We start from the raw sequence: 22,662 nt of genomic DNA on the forward strand, positions 1-22,662 counted from the left end.
CTTTGGGGTATTTATAGGTAAGTTTAGTGTTACCTGATGTGTCTGCCTGTAGGAGTAGGACCGTACTTCTGATGACGTCTGACATTGCCGTTGGTGTTACGTGGAGAACCGAACTGCCGCAGGATATGGGCGAGCATTGATCGTCGTCCTCCTCTGCCTCGGCCAAGCGCGCGGAGTCAGGCAACGATGAAGTCGTTGTCTGAGAGCGGGTGACGTCAGCGCACATCGAGTCGGCATTATTGCCCTTCTCCTCGAGCAGAGTGGCGTCCAGGCGTGGCTGACATCGTAGCACGTCATGTCACCATTATTATCCTCATCAAGTACCATTCAGAGAAAGAAGGCCAAACCACATCCTAAAAGTGAGAGTCTATCACTCTTCAGATTCCATTAGTCGAGAGATCACTCTTCAGATGCCATTAACCTTTCGAAGTGGGAAATTACATCATTCCCTAATAGGATACAGGAATGTGCTTATCCACTCGGATTACCAATTCAGCCTAGTGCTTCGACAGGCCGGTTTTCGTCAATGTTGTGCTCGCTTGCTGAAAGAGGCTCATCCGTCTTTTTATCCTGATAGCATCACCCATCAGTCTTCCTTTTCCTTTTTGCGTGACAGGCACGTAAACGAACACAATTATAGGTAGCATGAACCAATCGGACAGGTGGAAAGCAATATAAACAGACTGCAACAAAAGATTGATGTGAGTTCAAATGAAGATGTTTATTGCAACCAATCACTGTCATGAATGATACATAAAATATATATTACTAATATTTGTGGCAATTAAAAATTATTTGAGGTATATTTTTCCAACGAAAAGTATCATTACTAGTTTTATTATTCATGTTCTGAGAATCCTTCATATTGCCATTGATAGGAGAAATAAAACAAAAAAAATGATGATTTACACTTTGCAAGTAGGAGAATATTTAAATAGACTTAAAAATGTTAGATAATTATATTATCATTATTTATTTTGGGCTTGAACATTTTGAATAATGACAAATAGAGATTTCACATTGCAAGTGGCCACTGATTCTATGATGGATAAATAAATATTCACTAGTTGTAATAGAAATTATTCATTAATATAATGTTATAATATGGAAATCTTTATTTTTAAGAATAAATAATGAATGATAATATTAGTTTACAGACGCGAAACTAAATGGAGAGATGATAAAAAAAAAAAAGGAATCATTTTTATTGTACTTTAAATACTGAGAAAAGTATAATGTTCTAAGTTAAAAAATTAAAATTGTAAATTAATTGCCCATTTCTTTTACTCCATAGAAGAATTAAAATAATTGTATTATTTGATATAAGCCAAAAGGAGTGGCACCACCCAATATCGACCCACCAAATCCATGAGCCCTTCACCAGCCAAATGCACTTTACCTTGCACTCATGCCGAACCCACAGTCTCCTCAAACTCACCGCACGGTCAAGCTCACCCTTCCGCATTCCCTGCTCCCACTTCTCCACCGCACCGCTACCTCACCCCACATGGCTCCCTGCACTCCGCTCCGCCATCGCCATCGGCGATCTGCGCCTCGGTCGACGTACCCATGCCGTCATCATCACGTCCGGTGCCGCCGAGGATCGCTTTCTCGCCAACAACCTCCTCACCATGTATTCCAAGTGCGGCTCCCTTCCCTGCGCCCGCCGCCTGTTCGATCAAATGCCCCACCGGGACACCGTAACCTGGAACTCCCTCCTATCTGCTTACGCCCTCCATGGCCTCACCGACGACGCAATCCACCTCTTCCGCCTCCTTCTCCGCTGCCCCACCGTTGCTCCTACCCGCCTCACCTTCACGCCCCTCCTTAAGCTGTGCTCGGCTGCCGCTGACCTATTTCCCACGTCACAATCACTCCATTCCTTTGCTATCAAGATTGGTTTGGGCTCTGATGCTATGGTGTCTAGTGCTTTGGTGAATGTTTACTCGAAGTTTGGTTTTTTACAAGAGGCTCAACATATCTTTGATGGAATGGATGAAAGAGATGTTGTGCTGTGGAATACCATGATCAAAGGTTATGCTCAATTGGGTTTTGTCCAGGATGCATTCTTTATGTTCTCTGAGTTGCACCGGAGTGAAACACTCCATCTGGATGAAACCAGCGTCCGCTGCATTCTTATGATTGGAGAATCAGAGGAGCTTTTTGAGCAAGTTCTGGCATATGGAATCAAAACATGTCTCTTGGATGATTTTGCTGATGTCCTAAGTAGGAACAAGATAATGTCTGAGCACGTCAGAAATGGAGACTATGATGCAGCTCTGGAATGCTTTTTGGAGATGAAGAGGCTGAATTTTGGTTACGATAATGTGACATTTGTGATTGCACTGAGCGCAGTTACTAGCGGCGAGTATTTTGAAGCAGGCAAACAGCTTCATGCAATGGTCACTAAGGCAGGATTGTGTTCAGATGTTTCTGTATCAAATAGTCTTATAAACATGTATGCCAAAATGGGTAGCTTGGCTTATGCAAGGCATGTCTTTGAGGATATGAAGGAGTTCGATTTGGTTTCATGGAACACAATGATATCAAACTGTGCACAAAACTCCTTGGAGGCAGAATCTGTTGAACTTTTCATCAAAATGTTACGGCTTGGAGTGCTTCCTGATCAGTTTACAATGGCAAGCACTCTACGAGCTTGCTCAGGAATCACCATAGGCTATCTCATGCTTGAACAAGTTCATTGTTTTTCCCTAAAACAAGGTCTATTTATGGATATCTTTGTATTGACTGCATTAGTTGATGCATATGCAAAGAAGGGGAAAATGGAGGATGCCGAGCTCCTTTTTAGTCGCATGGATTGGTTTGATCTGGCTTCGTGTAATGCATTAATTGCTGGTTATGTAATAAATGGTTACCCAAATAAGGCTTTAGATCTCTTCAGTTCAATAACAAGATCTGGTGAAAGACCAAATGATTTCACTTTGGCAACTGTTCTAAAAGCTTGCAGTGGATTAGTTGCTTTCGAAAATGGAATGCAAGTTCATTCACATGCAATAAAAGTTGGTTATGATTCAGACTTGTGTGTCTGTAGTGGGATATTAGACATGTATATTAAATGTGGTAACGTTAAGGATGCATCTGCCATCTTTAGCAATATCTCTAAACCAGATGATGTTGCCTGGACAGCAATGATCTCAGGATGTGTGGAGATTGGAGACGAGGAGCATGCCCTTAACCTATTCCTCCAAATGAGGCAGTCAGGAGCCATGCCTGATGAATTTGTTTTAGCCTCATTGATCAAGGCTTGTTCCTGCTTAGCTGCACTAGGTCAGGGAAGGCAGATACATGGAAATGCCATCAAATTTGGTTGTGCATCAGATCCTTTTGTAGGGACTTCAATCTTGGATATGTATGCTAAATGTGGAAACATTGAAGATTCATATAGTCTGTTCAAGAGGATGAATGTTACAAATACAGCCTCCTGGAATGCCCTAGTTCTTGGACTTGCCCAGCATGGATATGGCAAAGAAGCTCTGAAGCTTTTCAAGGATATGATGTCACAGGGGGTACAACCTGACAAGATCACCTTTGTCGGTGTGCTCTCAGCTTGTAGCCATTCAGGGTTAGTCTCTGAGGCTTACAGCCACTTCGACGCTATGCGCGTAGATTATTGCATTGAGCCTGAAGTAGAGCACTATTCTTGCCTCGTTGATGCTCTTGGTCGTGCAGGTTTGCTTCATGAGGCAGAAAAGATTATTGAGACAATGCCTTACGATCCATCAGCATCCATGTATAGAGCACTGCTTGGTGCTTGTAGGATTCAGGGAAACATGGAAGTTGGACAGCGGATTGCAACTAGGCTTTTGGGTTTGGAGCCACTTGATTCTTCTGCATATGTTCTTGTTTCAAATACATATGCTGCTGCAAATAGATGGGAAGATGTACACAAAGCTAGAAAAACAATGGCAAACAGGAACATCAAGAAAGATCCTGGGTATAGTTGGATTGAGATAAAGAACAAGGTGCATTTGTTTGTAGTAGATGATACATCACACCCCGAATCCACTGCGATATATCAGGAGCTAGAAGACTTGATAAGAAAGATTAAAGGTGAGGGCTATATCCCTGATACAGATTATGTTCTTTTAGATCTTGAAGAAGAAGAAAAGGAGCGTACACTGTATTATCACAGCGAGAAACTTGCCATTGCTTATGGTCTCATAAGTACCACACCAGCATCAAGGATTCGGGTTATCAAGAACCTGCGTGTTTGTGGGGATTGCCATAATGCGATCAAATATATAACGAAGGTTGTCGCACGGGAGATTGTGTTAAGGGATGCAAGTCGGTTTCATTGCTTCAAAGATGGAGCATGTTCTTGTGGGGATTACTGGTGATCGAATATTTCTTTGTGTGAAAGATTTCTTCTTCATTCCTTGTACACTAGCTTTAGATTTATATTATTATTGGTTTCAAGGTGAATCATCTGATGAAAAAATACAACTTATCCTTCTTGTTGTTGTTCCACTTTTTCCTGAGTGCATAGGAAAACACTTTATTCAACTTATTTAGTTATATGTTCAATTACATTTTTTTAGAAATCTGATTGAACTTATATCTAATCCTGACAATGGTAATTGACTTTCAGAAGAGTCTTACTGATCTTTAGGAAGAGTTGAAATACATGCAATTGCAATTAAATTGCTTATGAATGGCTTTGGTGGGATAGTTATGAGAAATAATATATATGTTTTTTACCTTTAGTTTGAAAGTTTATGTTCTTATTTGTCATTAGAGACAAGTTGAAAATTTGCCAAAATGGAGTAAAACTAAATCTATATTTGAATCAAAATTTAAGATATCCATAGATTATAATCAAAGTATTATTGCTTCTTTCTCTTGATAGGGAAATGTTCCTGTCAGATCATTCTCAGGTTTGACCCTAAAAATTAAAATTTTGAAATTATTATCCTCTAAGTATGATTTTAAATGACTCGTTTGTGCATGTCAAAACTAGATGAGTCTTCTTTGATTGACGGTGAAATGTTGATGTCAGATCAAGTGGTTTGACCCTGAGAACTAAAAACATGAAATTTGTCATTCTCTAAATATAATTTTAAATAACTCATTTATGTCAAAACTAAACAAGTCTTCCTCATTAAATATCTATAATGTGAGAATAATGACAGGGCTGACATGTTGATTTTGATATCATAGGAATACTATATGATCAATACCTTAACATTGGATGGTTGATAGATGATCGACGTTTTGATAGTTATATGATCAATACTCTGACATCATGTAATCAATATCTAAGCGTGACACCTTTGTGTCATGCATCACTAACACATGGATGATACCTAAGTATATGATCGAACAGGTTGGATATTATCATATTCCAAGTTTAGTGTATCATGATCATAATCAAATTCGAGAGAAGCATATTACCATATTACCTTCACTAAAAATAATTAAGTTCGAAGTCATTATAAAAGGGCTTATTATTCGAAGTAATCTTCCTAGTTTTGAGATAGCTCAAAAGTGAATAAAGACAAACTATTCGGTGACCACTTAGGACAAGTAAAAACGGATCTTAATTAACTCCGAATCAATTGTCAACTAAAAGTGTGAGTGAAGACTTGCTAGATTTCTAAGTTTAATAGAACAGCACAATTCGATAATTGTTAGATCAGGTTCTATTATTGTCCAACTCTTTCATCCACACGGTAATCTCAACCTGGCCGCCTATAACTCTCCTACAGTGAAATCGATTTCGGTGACGACCTATGATCCCATGACCTCGACCTCTACTCACCAACTCCTCGATTTGAAGATCTATAATGTGTGTATGATTTGGACAACACATGCAATTGTCTTCTCGGACATCAAAACTCATATAACCAATTATAATATTTAAAAATAGCCAATGAACTCAGTAAAGTTAGACAACTTAAGATAAGTAGTAATTGAATGTTTATAAGTCATATTCAGAATAATTGGAGTATGTATTTGATGTACTACTCGTCACTCTTTTTCTTATTGAAAACTTATATGACTAAGATAAGAAAATTTGAAGGTGACAGGTAACTTCTCAATTTGCTAATTCTTTTTCACTACACTAATTGATTATTTATTTGGATGGCATCAACATCATCAAGTATATCAATCTTCAAGAAGGGATTCCATAATAATTGAAGTCCATTATTCTCCACATTCAACACCGATTTAGATTACTTAAAAGTGCTCAGTATTCCTTACCTTTCTAGATATCTAAATATAAATGCTTATTTGTTGGAAGAATCCACTTAATATCCTATTTTTGGACAGATTTCATTTGCTCCTTACTCTTTTGATGTACTTTTTTTTCTAATTAATTTATGATTTTTTTTCTATAATAATAATATAAAAAAAGATATCTCCTTGACAAAGATATGGAACATTGGGATGTAATCCCATAAATAATGAGCAAGATATTGGATAAACCATTTAAATTTTCACCATAGGAATTATTACTACACAGCAGACTTTTTATGTCTACAACAAGTAATTGGATATGAAATGAAACAGTAGTTTGCAATTAAAAGTAGAGGCTGATTATAATTTTTACAGTTTTATATTTTTATATCATTTTTTTTATGTTACTACACTCATTATAGTTGTACATTTTAAAAAAAAATTAAAATAATATTCTATTTTTTCAATAAAAAATAAAAAATAATTAATTAAAATAATCAAAATCTAAGTGATTCAATTTTGATTTTTGATTTTGAAAAATCAAAATCGACGATTTCAAAACCGAAACCAATCGTTCTCAAAAACACTTTCACCCCTAATAAGACTTTATTTGGTTGAGAATCCAATTTGATTTACAACCGTACAGGTGACACCGACATCATGTATATACATCATATCATTGTGGATGGCAAAGACATGACGCAACTAAGTTCAATCATTGTTTCACATTATTTCCATACATATAATAAGCTGCAAAGAAAGCTAACATAAATAAATCTATTTTGTTTTTTTTTTTTTTTGTTAGAGGAATTCTTCACGTGTGAGTTGTCATATGCTCTTTTATTAGAATCATAAAATAATATTATTTTTCTTTTGAAAAATAAAAACAACACAAACGTTTGTATCCAACTTATATAAAAAAATATGGAAAAGAAATTATATTTCAGCATCTGTTTCAATTATATTTCATCATCACGTTTATACAATTGTCCTTAATCTCGATTGCTTGTCTAATCCACTCTTGGACCGGATTAAAAATAATATATAGAAAAGAAAGGAGGACAAAGTGTGTGTTTATTTGGGGGGGGGGGGGGGGGGTGGGGGGTAATCTTGTCATTTCAAAAATAAGATGATTTGGTAAAAATAAAAAATTACTGCCTGATATTAAAAATACAAAAAAGAAAAGTACACTTTCATTGCGTTTCGTTGGCATTTGTTTCTTTGTAGGTCTTGGCTATCGGCTGCGCTCGTGAATCGTATGTGGGAGAGAAAGGAGACCCGCTTTCCTCTCGACCATAGCGCCACCAATACAACCGCCTTCAGTACCTCCCCCTCGCCCACCGGTGGGCCCTCTCCTACCAGCTTCCGGTATGGAGGACTCTATTTCTTGCGGAACCGGTGCCTCGTCCTCGCATTCGCCCTAACGTTTCCCGCTCTTATGGATTTGGAGACGGGCGTACCCCTACCCAGCCGCCTCCACGTCGGCGGTGGTTCCTCCGACGGGCGTCGTGTCCATGGAGCCGATAGATATGTGAGCCATGGCTTCTTTCGCCGAAACTCTCCCTTTCCTGTTTTCTCAGCATCCTTCGATTGATTAGTTTTGTGACTCAGTCCCAGTGGTGTTCCCCTACTTTCTTTCCGATTTCATTTATCTTTACTTGTTCAACGCAAATCTTCCCAGATTCCTATACGAAGGAAGAAAAGAAAAGATAGTCCACTCTGTGTTCCCGTTGCGATTTTGTTTTAATGGACTCTCTCTTTGAAGTTTGTGATGTTTATTCGATTTTAGATTGGTTTGCGTATCCAACTGTTTGGTTGCATGCTTTGGCTGCTCTCGTTTGCTGGATATTTCATAATCCTGAAAAGAGCAAGTGTTTTTGTGTGGACAGAACGGTGGCAGATGGAAGGACATGGTTTTGGCTTACAGGACTCTCGGAGTTGTTTTCGGTGGCCTTGTCACTTCACCTCTCTATGTGTATCCTTCCATGAACTTGAAGTCCCCCACTGAGCAGGACTACTTGGGTATATACGGCATCATGTTCTGGACTCTTACTTTGATTGGGGTCGTGAAGTACGTCTGCATCGCTCTCAATGCCGACGACCATGGTGAAGGTAACATGGTCCCTTTCCTCCCTCTTCACTGGAATAGAAGAATGGTGATTTGGTTTTCTTTATTGTTATTTGTTTGCCTTGTTGGTATCCAGTTATAATAAAGGCTAGCTGGGAAACTAAGCTGCTAATCAGATCTATTCATTAATTGGCTATGCAAGTGTAGAAATTGGTTAGAAAAGTAGAGTTCTTGAAACTTTTGCTTGCCCACGCTGTGTCTCAGTGTTTCCGTACGCTATTGCGATTTCTTGGTAAGGAAATTCCACAAGGTTGATGTGATCGTCGTACCACTCATTTCTGAAAATAAAAATTGACTTCAGCTTGGATCATTAATAAGGTTTCTGTAGCGTGGGACATGCTGTTGTTCTCTTTCTCCTGTTTTATTGGTCTTCCCTTCCTCACTCCTCGTTAGGATCATGTGGGTTGGCGTCCTTTCACAAAAGAACAAAGACGTAGACTTTGGAGTCGTTGAAAGGACTTGCCATAGCAATGCTTATGGGCAGCTGAGTTGAAGCAGTGGAAAGTAGAAGCATGAAGTTACAGTTGCATAGGATGCGTGTATGACCATGATGATTAAGAGTTTATCATGTCATAGAGAGGAAAGCGAGGGTGTCTGGCAGGAAGAAGTTAGACAAATTTTTGGAACTTCCATAACTCTAAATGAAATCATAAAAGCAGGTAGAAGATGGCTTCCCCCTTTCTCCATTTTACCACATCCGTATTATAGATCTTGTTGCTAGTCCTGCTGAGCAGTAGTATTGCTCTGCTTATTTGAACCATCTTTATTGTTCTTCATACTCTTCAGTTTCTGAACAATCTGAAACGTATGCGACAGTTTAATTGAACTTGTCACTCGACATTCTTTAAAGTTTTGAAAATTTTTTGTTCCATAAGTACGGAAAATGTTAAGCAAAGAACTCTATTAATCATTTCTTGTAGGCAGTGTTTCATCGCGGTAAGAGACCTGATCTGAATGCTTAAATTGAGGGGGTTTTTCTTACACTTCTGCTCTTGCTTTGTTATTATTGTTCTTCCAGACAATTTATTGAAGAACTTAAACCTTTAAGCTCAGATAAGACATGTCTGTGCAGTACATTATTCTAATCATGTCTGTAAATGAGGACAAGATTTTATTTTAACGAGGTTGGATCTCAATCACTTTCAGACTGTACGATTAAAATGTGACAGGTATTACTTTGTCCAAACTGTCCACGGATTTCAAGGACAGTATTAAGAATGGGTGAGTGGAAGACCAATATTTTTAATGAGTTCTTTGCCAAAATTTGACATTTCTGACTTGGATAAGCCAGACAACCCTTTCAACATGCCGTGTAATTTTGTACTTTGTTCAGTCACATAAAATACTGGTAGTGTGTATAAAAGAAGAAAAAGAAGGATAAGATTCTCAGCAGATGCACTTAAAAGTTTGTACTCCGATCATTTATCATGAGAATTGTTGATTCGATGGTTAAGTTAGCACTTAGGATTTTTATGTTCTGACTGCCTCTTTATTTGCTTGATAAAAAACCAATCACTCATCCATTTATTTTAATATAATTTTTTTTAAATATTTTATTATATTTAAAAATAACTATTTGAATTAATTTTATTACACTCCCTTAATTCAAAATAATTATAACAAAAAAATAATACTAAAGCCTTTGTAAAAATATTGACAAGCTGATCTTAATAGTCCATTTAAAATTTTCCTTTATCAACTAGTTCAGGAATGAAGCAATGTCGAACTTATGCGTTTAGTGCACCCATGAAAAATAAGATTCTTTATTATTATAATAGTTGACTTGTTATGTTAGTAGATTTTAGTTAGTTCATCTTATTTATCTTATTTTTCTTTGAGGTTTGTAGAATTTTTTGTAGTCAAATTATTTAATATATTGTACTTATAGTTGCATCATACTATTAGGAAATCTAGGGTAATATCATAAAAAAAACCCTATTATCGTGTGAAAATTGATGTGCAAAAACTCATAAAATCAAAAAATTACGTATGTTAAGAGATGTATGTTATTTACCGAGATCGTATATTCCTAAAAACTTATAGATATGTGAGAGAGGATGACGGAGATCAAATGTCATTCTGTCTATAGGTGATCTACATGGTCAAGGCTACAAAGACGTTCCTAAAGTCGTTGCACAAACCTCCTCTTTACGCGCACCACGGGATCAAGAAGAGGTTGGCCCTTCTTACTATCCACATACCCCAGACAGGAGCTACTAGCTGAGGAGGTGGCAGCCAAATGATGTCTGACCTATGACCCTTTGGTTCCATTTTATTTATAGAAGTCCTATAAACTTACCATAATAGATCCTGCCATATTGGGTATTGGATCTCTATCTAATTACCCAAGCCTATTAGATTAGTGGATCTCTACACAATAATCTCTCATTGACTCTTATTGGATCTCATCGATATGATCCAATAATTTAGGGGTTTATTGGATATCCAATAAGATCTGGGCTCCAACGGATATCTCATATCTGAACCTTTATTCGTCGCAACACCTACCATATGTGTGTGACCCTCTATGCTCAATATCGAGCTGGCCGTGAGTCATACATGTCAAACTTTTTCTGGCTTACTGAATTATTATCTCCATAATAATTCACTCGACTCAACGACTACGGATGTACTAGGCCACAACGTCGTAGTCCCCAAATGATATAGAAGAATCTAATCCTTTGGACCTATCTATCCTCAGTTACCGTATACCTATAGTCCATCATTAATCTAATATCTTAGAGATCATATACTGGGCATAGTGTTGTCAAGCTCATACGATTTCTCCTTGAGTCTCTCTCTAATTGGATTCTCCCGGAGAACTCTCTCTCTCAATTCGAATGACCTTGGCTAAGGATTTGTTTGAGTAAGAACACATAGGATATTCCTTTTATAATACTGAGTGCGGATGATCCTCTATCGACACTCAATAGGCCTTGTAAGGTTGGCTACCACTCCCAATAACTAGTTGTACTAGATTTAAAACTTTCAAACCTATAAGTCTAGTATCAAAGAGTGAAGTACTTATACATGACATCCTTGGTGTCTCAAGTCTAAGGACCAGATATACTATTGGGACTACGAAATCATTTTCTAACAATAAGGCATCATCAACCATCCAGCATTCTGTGAGCGAATCAATCAGTGAAGTCATTCTCCAATGAGCACTTGCATTGTATCCTTAGTGTCCTCAGATGAGCAGCTATGAGACTAGTTGTCTCCATCATATGGATGAGTATACAGCACACCAATCTATCCGGTTATCTCGATGTCCCTTTCAAGTAACTTATGACAATGATTATTTAGGGTTTGTGTTTAAAGGTGAACGGTCTCATTATTATGATCTCATCACGATCTTATATATATATATATATATATATATATGTATATATGTATATATGTATATATGTATATATGTATATATGTATATATGTATATATGTATATATGTATATATGTATATATACATATATATATATATTATATACATATATATACATATATATAATAAGTAATATAAAGTGATAAAATACTAAAATATAATCAGTAAAAAGAATACGTATCATATCACACATGTTATCACTCACGTGATTGGCTTGCAAGGCACCTATGACTAGCATAATGAGCCCTCTACAGCTAGGAAACTCTGGTTACAGGGTAGCCTTGAGTGGCTAGGAAACCTAACCGTCTGTTTGCCCCATGTGGTCAGGAATCTTGAACGCTAAGGTCTCCTTAGTGGCTAAGAAACCCTGGCCACAAGGGGTGCTCTTGTAGTTAGGAAACTTAGCTACAGGGGTCTTCCTTACTCAAGCCGAGAGCAGCATGACTACTCTTAGTCTGTTGCAGGTGGCCAAGTTAAGGTCTCCCTTGAGAACTCTCAGTTATCCTATAGGGCAATAATAATTGTTACCAGTGTAGTCTAGATTTATAAACTGAATTGTTGCACAATCCTTCTCTTCACGTGCACCAAAAGATCAAGAATGGGCTAGCCCTTCTTGCTATCCACATACCCTAAACAAAGGCTGCTGACTGAGGAGGAGAGAGGGAGAGGAGAATAGGAGGTTGCAACTAAAAGAGGTTTGGCCTATGGCCCTTTGGTTCCCTCCTATTTATAGAGGTCCCTATAAACTTACCATAATGGATCCTACCCTATTGGGTACTGGATCTTCATCCTGTTAGGATTAGGGGTCGACAATAAGAGGGGGGGGGGGGTGAATTAGTGCAGCGGTAAAATAACGTCGGTTTAAAAACTTTCGTACGATAAAAATCGTTTCCGACGTAAAACCATTTCGTAAAGGTAATACTTTTAAAGCGTACGTTTATGAAGTGAATGCAGTATGCAAGTAAAGATTCAGTATGCAGTATGTAAATGGCAGGAAGTAAATGCAAACAAGAGAATACGACAGTTTTAGAGTGGTTCGGTCAACGTGACCTACATCCACTTTCGGCTTCCTCCTCCAACGAGGTCACCGGCATCCACTAGAGGCCTTCCTTCAATAGGCGAAGGCCAATTACCTTTTACACAATTCTTCTTCTTTTCACGGGTTTAGAAGATAACCCTTACAAGCACTCACTCTCCTCTCTAAACAAAATTCTAACACTTAGACTAGAGGAGGATTATCACAAGAGATTTTTATAGTGATTCTTTACTTTTAAACTCTTTGTGCTTGTGTGCTTTAACCAGGGATGAAAAGGCTATTTATAGGCTTCAAGTTGATTCAAACTTAGAGCCTAAAACTTTCCCATCCTGGGTTCCCCGGGCACGGGCGGTACCACCGCCCAGTGTTAGTCTGGCTAACACTGCCCTGGGAGGTACCACTGCCTAGGTCTGGTGGTACCACTGCCTAGCACCACCTAGCACCACCTAGCACCCTACCAGGGGTGGTACAACCGCCCAGCCTGGCGGTACCATCGCCTAACACAATCTCGAAGATTATGCCATGACGGTGAGACTTCTTGGGGCACTGTTTGAGCCTCTTATTGGGCTCAACACAGTTCTTACATGGGCCTATCTAGCTCTTAATTGGGTTGGCCCAAATCCAAGCTCAATTATGTGCTAACTACGAAATCCTAAGATATTTGCTAAGCTAAACAAGTCCCTATGTCTAATCTTTCGACGATCTTCCGGCAAACTTCCGACGATCTCTCGGCAATGTTTCGGCGGACTCTTGGCAAGCTTCTGGACTTCATGATGATCTTTTTGGCGAGTTATATAAGCTTCTCTAGCAAGCTCCGAGACTTCTCGACTGGTTCCTTCAGAACTTCCGACGAACGTCCGGACTTCCGACGAACTCTCGAACTCCCAACGTAATCGCATCGTTGACTCCGAAATTTCATTTTGCTTTATGCCTTGCTATCATAGTTAATCCTGCACATATAAAACATACTTCGATCTAGACAATTAATACTAAGTATTAATCAAGTTGTCCGACATATCATTGGTCCCTCGACGTTTCGTCCGATTCTTCGGCTCATCATCCTCTCTTGCGGTCTATTGCCCAATCGGTCAGTTGACTCCGCAACTCCGATATCCTTAGCGTAATATCTGCTCTTCTTGGCCCGATGCCCGAATCCACGGCCCGAAGCCTTCTGTCGATACGTCGACCATTCCTCCGGCTCGACGTCCAATCTTCTGATATATATTCCCCCGACACAACATGATTTTTCCTACTTTAAACACAGATTAAAACATAAACACATATCAATTGGTTTCATCATCAAAATATGAGATTTAACACATCCAACTACCCAAACTTATTAGATTAGTAGATCTCTACCCAATAATCTCTCATTGACTCTTATTGAATCTCATCCATAGGATCCAATAATTCAGGAGCTTATTGGATATCCAAAAAGATAGGGGCTTCAGTGGATATCTCATATCCGAATATTTATTCGTGGTAATACCTAGCATATGTGTGTGGCCCTCCAAGCTCAATATTGAGCTGACCATGAGTTATACCTATTAAAACTCTTTCCGACTCAGTAAATTAGTATCTTTATAATAATTCACTCGACTCATCGATTTCAGATGTACTATGCCACTATACCATAGTTTCATGACGATATAGGGGAATCCAATTCATTGGACCTGTCTATCCTCAATTATCGTGTATCTATAGTCCCTCAGTCATCTAATATCCTAGAGATCGTTTTTTAGGTATGGTATTGTTAGCCCATACAATTTCTTTTTTAGCCTCGCTCTAATCAAATTCTTCCGGAGAACTCTTTCTCTCTCAATCCGAATGACCCTGACTAGGGATTTGTCTGAATAAGAACACATAAGGTATTCCTCTTATGACACTAAGAGTGGATGATCCTCTATCAACATTTAATAGCCCTCATAAGGTTGGCTACCACTCCCGATGACCGGCTATGCTAGATCTAGAACTTCTAAGCTTATAATTCATGTATCAAAGAATAGAGTATTCATACAGAACATCCTTGGTATCTCAAGTCTAGATCAAATACACTACTAGGATGAAGAAATTATTGTCTGATAATGAGGTATTATCAATCATTCAATATTCTATGAATGAATCGATTAGTAAACTCATTCTCCAATTAGCACCTGCACTATATCCCTAATGTCCTCACACGAGCAACTATGAGACTAATCGCTTCCATATTGATAAGTATACAACACATTCGTCTCTCCGGTTATCTCGATGTCTCTCTCGAGTAACCTATGATCGGGATTATTTAAGATTTGTATTTAAAGGTAAATTAGTCTTATGATCACAATCTCATCATGATTTGATTCTCATTGTACAGATCCATGGATATCACAATATATGTAACAAACAATATAAAGTGAAAAAAATATTAAATATATAATAAGTAAAAAGAATGTGTATCATGTCACACGTGTCATCACTTATGTATTTGACTTATATGACACCTATGACTAGCACATATATTGTCTCAGTGCTTGAGGTAACAATACATTCTTGCGTTTTTATTGTCCATCCAATTATCTCTAAACTAAGGCTCCGTACAAATCATAAAGTGTTGTTTGTATAAGAATATAACTTAAAATCTTTTATTTAGGAACCCTTTTAGTTGCCCTAAAATAATACTTGCTAGGTTGACCTTGAGATAAATTAACCATCCAATTAAACTTATATATTATTTTTGTTTCATCTATTTTTTAGCTACATCATCTACATAAGTTTTTTATTTATATTTATTAGAGTATTCATTCGTTGACAAGTTATTATATGAAATATTTTTAATAAATCTTTAGTATATTTTTTTGGTAAAAGAAATTTATTTGCATATTAAATATTTTTTTTATTTCTAGAAAATAATATAAAAGCCCAAGATAAGTCATTTCAAATTCTAACATCATATATTTCTTAAATTCAACAAGCATATATGATATTTTTAATATAAATCATATAATTCTTATACAAACAAATAATAAGGATTTTCATATCTTGGGCTTTTATATATAAAGTTGACTCACTTAAATTATTTTTAAAATTATGTTGAAGAAAGTACTTATCAATTATGTTATACCATGCTCTCAGTATTTTTTTCAAATCGTATAATATTATATCTAATTTATATATTTTTATCCTTTAATTTTAAATCCTTCAGCCGGCTTTACATAAACCTCCTCTTGCAACTTTTCATTAAAGAACGTTGATTTAATATCAAACTGATAAACTTATTATTTTTTTGGGCTACCAATACTAATACTATTCTAATTGTATCAATTTTAATAACTAGAGAAAAAAATTTCTACAAAATCAATACATGAAATTTGAGGATATCCTTTGGCTACTAAATATATTTTTATAGTGAGCCATAAATATTAAATTTTATCTTATATACCCATTTGAGTCCAATATATTCGTTTCGTTGGGGCAAATTTATCAACTTTCAGTTTTTTTTTTAATAGCTTATAGTTTGTCCTTCACTACTTGTACTCATTCTTTTTTCTGAATTACAACTTTAAAACAAGTAAATTTTAAAGCAAAGCATGTAAAATCATATATATATGAAAGACTATAAAATTCTTTTAGAGGTATTACAATATCACTAGAATATCTTAAATTAGAATCATTAAAAATATGAAAAGATTCATACGAGGTCTTAACAATAGGTAATATATCATATTTCTTATAGACTTCTCTTACAACTATTAAAATTTCAACTGTTTTATAGGTCTAAACTTCTTCCGTGTTAAGAATAACATCATTTTATGATTAACTTCTTAGTTGTAGGATCATAAACTCTAAACCTTTTGTTTCATTATTATACCCCACAAAAATGCATTTAATACTTTTGTCATCAACTTGCTTCTTTTTTTATGTAGAAACATGAAAGTAAGCAACAAAACCAAATACCTTTAAGTGACTTACATCTCACTTTTTGTCCAATCATGCTTCATAGGGTATTTTTCTTTATACTATCTTAGTAGGAAAATGATTTAACAAATATAATGTTATATTCATAACTTATACTCAAAACTCTTTTGGTAATTCTTTTTCTTTAAGCATACACTTGCCAGTCTCCATCTCTCCATCACAACTTGGTTATTCCACTCTGCTACTCTATTTTGTTAGTGTAACTTACAGTTAGTTCCTTTTGAATACTTATATTCTTACTAAAAACAAAGAAATCTTTCCAAGTACATTCTCCCCCTTTATCGGTCACCATACAGAGTTTTAATAAAATAATTATTTTATTTTATTTACATATGCTTTAAATTTTTAGAAACAAAAAAGTCTTTTAACATTTTCTTTCAAAAAATATACACACATCATCATTTTGTAGTCATCTATAAATAATTAAAAAAAATTTACTTTTACCATACTAGATAATCTACATAAGCTCACAAATGTATGTAAGCATAAGTTTCAATCACCCTTTAGATCAACAAAAATGACATGTGTGAAAGAAATTTCTATACTATGTTTTAAAACTACAAGATTCACAAATAGTATCTTTATTCTTAAATTTAGACAAGCCAACTATTCTATTATTTCGATTTAATAATTCTCGTCCATCATAATTTGGATGATCATTCTTTTATGCCATAATATAGATTTATTAATCACAATAACAATGAATATATATAAGGAGAAATCCAAAAATAATAAAAAAAATATTTTATTTTTTATTAGCCTCACAATCGCTATTAATTTTTTTATTTTTTATCATAAAAAATATATAATATTCTTTTCTCATTAGTTGTCCTATATTAGTAAAATTTTATTTTAAATTAGGAATAAATATTACGTCATCAATAATTTTTTTTCAAATTTGATGTTCACAGTAACTATTCCTTTTTCTTTCACTTGAAACTTACTATCATTTTTCATCTGTACCATAAATCTAATCGAACCATCAAGTCCTTCAAATAAACTTTTATCCATTGTCATATGATTACTGCATCTCTATTATCCGAAAACCAAATAGATCTAGAATATTCTAATATTTTTTAATCATTTTTTCATTATTATTTTTTATGACAATTTGCTTGATTTTGTTTCAATAATTTTTTTCAAGATGACCATTGTTTTATAATGGGAGCAGAGCGTAATATTTTTATTTTTCTTTTTATACCAACGATCTTGTTTAATAAGTTTATTTTTTTGTAATAAAAATATTTACATACTTCTTTGTTACTTTCATTAGAGTTTCTCTAACTCTCAATTAATCAACCTTATTCCCTGTCTCAAGTGTCATATCATCCATGACCTTTATAATTCTAACTATTCCTTGAGATATAATTTTTGATTTTTTTATTCTTCTTTTGATCCATTTTTATTTGAAAAGCATATTCTGAAGTTTCATCTACAAGTCTATTCATTTTCTATTTATGAACTAAAAGTGAGCTCATTAATTCATTAACTGATAATATACTTATAGCATTAGCTTCTTCTATAGTAATAGAAATCATATCAAATTTTAGAGATAAACTTTATAAAACTTTTTATTATTATTATTTAATCTTTTATGGTTTCACCATAAGAATGCATTTAGTTCACAATAAAAGAGACTTTTAAGGTCGGTGATAAATTCATAATCTTTCGTCATAAGAGTTTCGAATTTATGTCGAAGACTCTGAAGCGTTAAAGTTATTACTTTATTTATATATCAGAGCACACTTTTTAATATTTTTCAGGTTTTTATTAATGTTGATGCTGACATGAAAGTAGGAACTCATTTATTACTTATTGTAGCATATAGAGAGCTCTTAAATCTTTTTATATTTTTTCATTTGTTTTATTTTTTTATCTTCTGTAATATTAGGATCCTATAAATTATAGTTAACAAAATTATTTTCTATCAAATTCTACAATCCTTATGAATAAATAGAATTTTTATTTTAATGTCCCAAAACTGATAATTTTTATCTTTGAAGATAAGAAGAAGTTGATTAGATATACTTACTCCAATGTTTGTCATTTTCTTTTTTTTCTAGATTTACTAGTCTCCCTTTCTCTTTTAATCATTGTATTCATATTTATTTTGTTCAAATCAAGTTCTAATGTCATATTTGTTGGCTTCCTGTATAACTTTAGGAGAAAGAAAAGAAGATAGTAGAATAAATAAGTCTAATATGCGGACTCATTCAAGAACACATATTTATATTATCAAAAGAATAAAATATATTTTTTTAAATAAGAAAAATATCAACCCCAACAAACCTCTTCATCCTCATCCACATAACAAAAAATTAGTCACTCATCTAGTTATCTTAATATAGATTATTATCTTTGTTACATCTAATCATAATTATTTGAATTATTTTTTTTATTGTTCATATCCATTTAACCACTCATTTTCTACGTGCACTTTGTTAATCTGTTTGCTTTCTTTTAAATCGGTTCCTATATAGTCTGTCGTTGAAAATTTAAGGCCTCTGGACTTCTATTGATAATTGAACTTTCTAGGTCAATATGTTCATTATTCAATTGATTGCACTCTAAGAATCTTAATAATTCAATCATATTGTAAAATACAATTGATTTTCAGAGTAATTAACATGATCATTTCATCATGGTGATCTTTTTTTTAGTAGACATGAAAGACTTCGTGGCTGTTAACGAGTCTGCTTGCAACACTGATTGCAGGTGGCACATTTGCTCTATATTCTCTACTCTGTAGGCACACAAACATTGGCATCCTTCCTTCAAAAAAGGCTGATTCTGTAACGAATGCCGCACATGCTAACCCTTCTCTGGGCACTGAAAAGCGAAGTAGGCTGGGAATATTTATAGAGCGTAGTATGACTGCAAGAAGAATTGTGCTCTTCATCGCGATACTGGGTATGTGCATGCTCATTGGAGATGGCATACTAACACCAGCTATTTCAGGTATAAAGCACGGACACCTACAACGATGGATATCCTATTGCTGGCACTGCTACCTTTTGCATGTTCTTTATTTGATATTACCTCAATGAACTCTTGAAATACTTTTGTTGTCTTCCACCAGTGTTATCAGCGATGGATGGACTAAGAGGGCCTTTACCTTCTATTCATAAGTGTGAGTTATTCGTCTGGCCAGCTATTCAATTTTTGTTGTGTCTGTCCTGATTTTGAATTCATGCAGCTGCTGTGGAAGCTTTATCTGCTGCAGTCCTCATCGCTTTATTCCTGTTGCAAAAATATGGCACCGCGCGAGTGAGCTTCCTCTTTTCTCCAATCATGGCATCTTGGACTTTCACCACTCCAATCATTGGGGTATACAGTATTCTGCGATATTACCCAGGCATATTCAAAGCCATATCACCAAAGTATATAGTGCATTTTTTCCTGAGGAATGGAAAGACGGGCTGGCAATTGCTTGGTGGCACAGCTTTATGCATTACAGGTGCTTGCTCAGTAGCCTGAAGCTTGTTTTCCCCTTGCTAACTTAAACCTCACCACATTTTCCATCTGATCCCATTTTAGGTTCTGAAGCAATGTTTGCTGATCTCGGTCATTTCAACAAGAGGTCCATTCAGGTACACCTTGTGACAAGCTCAAAATTTATTTGTCTCATGCTTCTTCACTTAATTGGAAATTTTCATGGCTTTAATTTCTCCACACAGATAGCATTCCTTTTCAGCATATATCCTTCGCTAGTCCTCACGTATGCAGGGCAAACAGCATACCTGATTAGGAATCCCAATGATCACAATGATGGCTTTTACAAGTTCGTGCCAGGTCCAGTATACTGGCCGATGTTTACTATCGCAACACTGGCAGCTATCGTTGCCAGCCAATCCTTAATTTCTGCAACATTTTCTGTGATCAAACAATCAGTCGTTCTCGATTATTTCCCACGCGTCAAGGTGGTCCACACATCCCAACACAAGGAAGGCGAGGTTTACTCTCCGGAGACCAATTACATACTCATGCTTCTTTGTGTTGCTGTTATACTTGGTTTTGGTGATGGAAAAGAGTTAGGGAATGCTTTTGGTACGGAGAGATGGCATATTTTTAACTCAGATTTCTCGTAACATATCACAGTGATCTCCCATGAATACTTACTGGTTCTCTAATTTTTGCAGGTGTTGTTGTCATACTGGTCATGCTCATCACCACAATCTTATTGACTCTAGTCATGATCATTATATGGAGAATCCCGATCATTATTTCTGCTTTATACTTCGTTCCGTTTTCAATCTTAGAAGGTGCATATGCAAGTGCAGTTTGCACTAAGATTTTGGAAGGTGGCTGGCTGCCGTTTGCTGTATCTATAGTCCTGGCGTTCATTATGTTTGGCTGGTATTACGGGCGTCAGAGAAAGCTAGAGTATGAAATGGCAAACAAAATAACTCTCGAATGCCTAGGTGAGCTTTTGGAAAGCTCAGAGATCCAAAGAGTTCCTGGGCTTTGCTTCTTTTACAGCAATATTCAGGAAGGACTAACGCCCATCCTTGGACACTACATACAGAACACGCGCTCGCTCCACAGGGTTACCATTTTTACAACTCTAAGGTACTTATTGGTTGCCAAAGTTGCTCCAAATGAGAGGATAATGATCACTAGACTGGGGCTTGATGGGGTATATGGATGCATGATTCAGTATGGCTATGCTGATTTCCTTAATCACGGGGGAGATGACTTTGTAACCCAAGTTACTAACAGCTTGAGGGCACATATAGAGAACTCCTCTGAGGGGCTTTCTCCTGCTTATGTTGAGGAGGAGATTTCACAATTGGAGAGGGCTAAAGAAGCAGGAGCGGTGCATGTTCGGGGTAAGACCAGGTTTCACGTTGGTAAAGACACCAGTTTGTTCGATAGAATTTTGCTTGGGTTTTATGAGTTTTTACACAGCAACTGTAGATCGGCACTGCCCGCTATGGGGATTCCCCTTCGACAGCGTATGGAGATAGGCATGCTCTATAAGGCTTGAGTGGTAAGAACAGTCTTTTGGCATGGTTGGCCACTAAAAGTATACCAATGCCTCACAAAACGTGGAGAAAAATAGTTGTACAATATGCTTATGTAATCTTTAAATTTGAGTACTTTAAATCTACTACTAATAACGGTGGTGATTATATTTTTAAGCAAAATCCATATGCTATTTATGCTTTTGTTACTGTATCTGATGATGTAAAGAAAAAAATATATCATATATAAGTTTAACTGATTTTTAAGTAATAATAATAAGATATTACTGGTCCAAGATAAAACCAAATAAAAGAAAAGAAAAGTTAAATAAAAGAGATATATATATATATATATATATATATATATATATATATATATATATATATATATATATATATATATGATAGGCCATATTTTTGGTCCTGAACGAATCACCAACAAACATCGCAAACTAACAATCACAAACACAACGTCGTACGCCAGCAGAACCATGGGGTGCATGCCATATCAAGTTCAACTACGGAACTATGCAACCTGACCACCCCAAGAGCTTGGGGTGGTGTCGTTTGCTTTTGGGACAGTACCGTCTGACACCGCTCAAGCACCCCCGAAGACGTCATCTCACCAGAGGGGTTGTCCCACCCCCGCGAGAATTAGCGGCAACACTGAATCGAGGGGCAACCGACTCTCGCGCGCAGGTATAAAGACCACCGGCCGATCCCAAGGAAAGAGAAGGAACAAAATGGAGGGGAATATGAACCAATCTAATTTGCTCGTCGAATGGGCCAAAGTCGGGAATCACCCAACGAAGACCGTTTTGCAGGGAGGCGATCACCATCAAGCTGTGAGAGTCTTCACCTCGAAGTCGTCACTCAATACGCTGAGGAGGGTGGTCTAGTGGTTTGGATCCCGACCAACGCCAGCCCGCGTCTCTCGTCTCAAAGAGGTACCCACGATGTGAGGAAGATCACCAATTATCTCGAGAGAGAGCACATGC

General features: G+C 36.2%; 2 protein-coding genes across 2 annotated transcripts; both read left to right on the forward strand.

Moving 5' to 3' along the window:
• Positions 1 to 1,368: 1,368 nt before the first annotated feature.
• Positions 1,369 to 4,443, forward strand: LOC135617094 (pentatricopeptide repeat-containing protein At4g33170-like). Its single transcript, XM_065117003.1, has one exon. The coding sequence runs from the start codon at positions 1,389 to 1,391 to the stop codon at positions 4,356 to 4,358; it is 2,970 nt and encodes a 989-aa protein (XP_064973075.1). The 5' UTR covers positions 1,369 to 1,388; the 3' UTR covers positions 4,359 to 4,443.
• A 2,969-nt stretch (positions 4,444 to 7,412) lies between these two features.
• On the forward strand, positions 7,413 to 21,878 carry LOC103991486 (probable potassium transporter 17). Its single transcript, XM_009410964.3, has 8 exons — positions 7,413 to 7,729; positions 8,088 to 8,310; positions 19,416 to 19,658; positions 19,780 to 19,830; positions 19,897 to 20,157; positions 20,238 to 20,290; positions 20,378 to 20,747; positions 20,840 to 21,878. Exons 1-8 carry the CDS (start codon positions 7,457 to 7,459, stop codon positions 21,685 to 21,687), a joined length of 2,322 nt encoding a protein of 773 aa, XP_009409239.2. The 5' UTR covers positions 7,413 to 7,456; the 3' UTR covers positions 21,688 to 21,878.
• Positions 21,879 to 22,662: the final 784 nt, after the last annotated feature.

The sequence above is a fragment of the Musa acuminata genome, chromosome BXJ2-7, assembly GCF_036884655.1.
Source record: "Musa acuminata AAA Group cultivar baxijiao chromosome BXJ2-7, Cavendish_Baxijiao_AAA, whole genome shotgun sequence".
Lineage (NCBI taxonomy): Eukaryota > Viridiplantae > Streptophyta > Magnoliopsida > Zingiberales > Musaceae > Musa > Musa acuminata.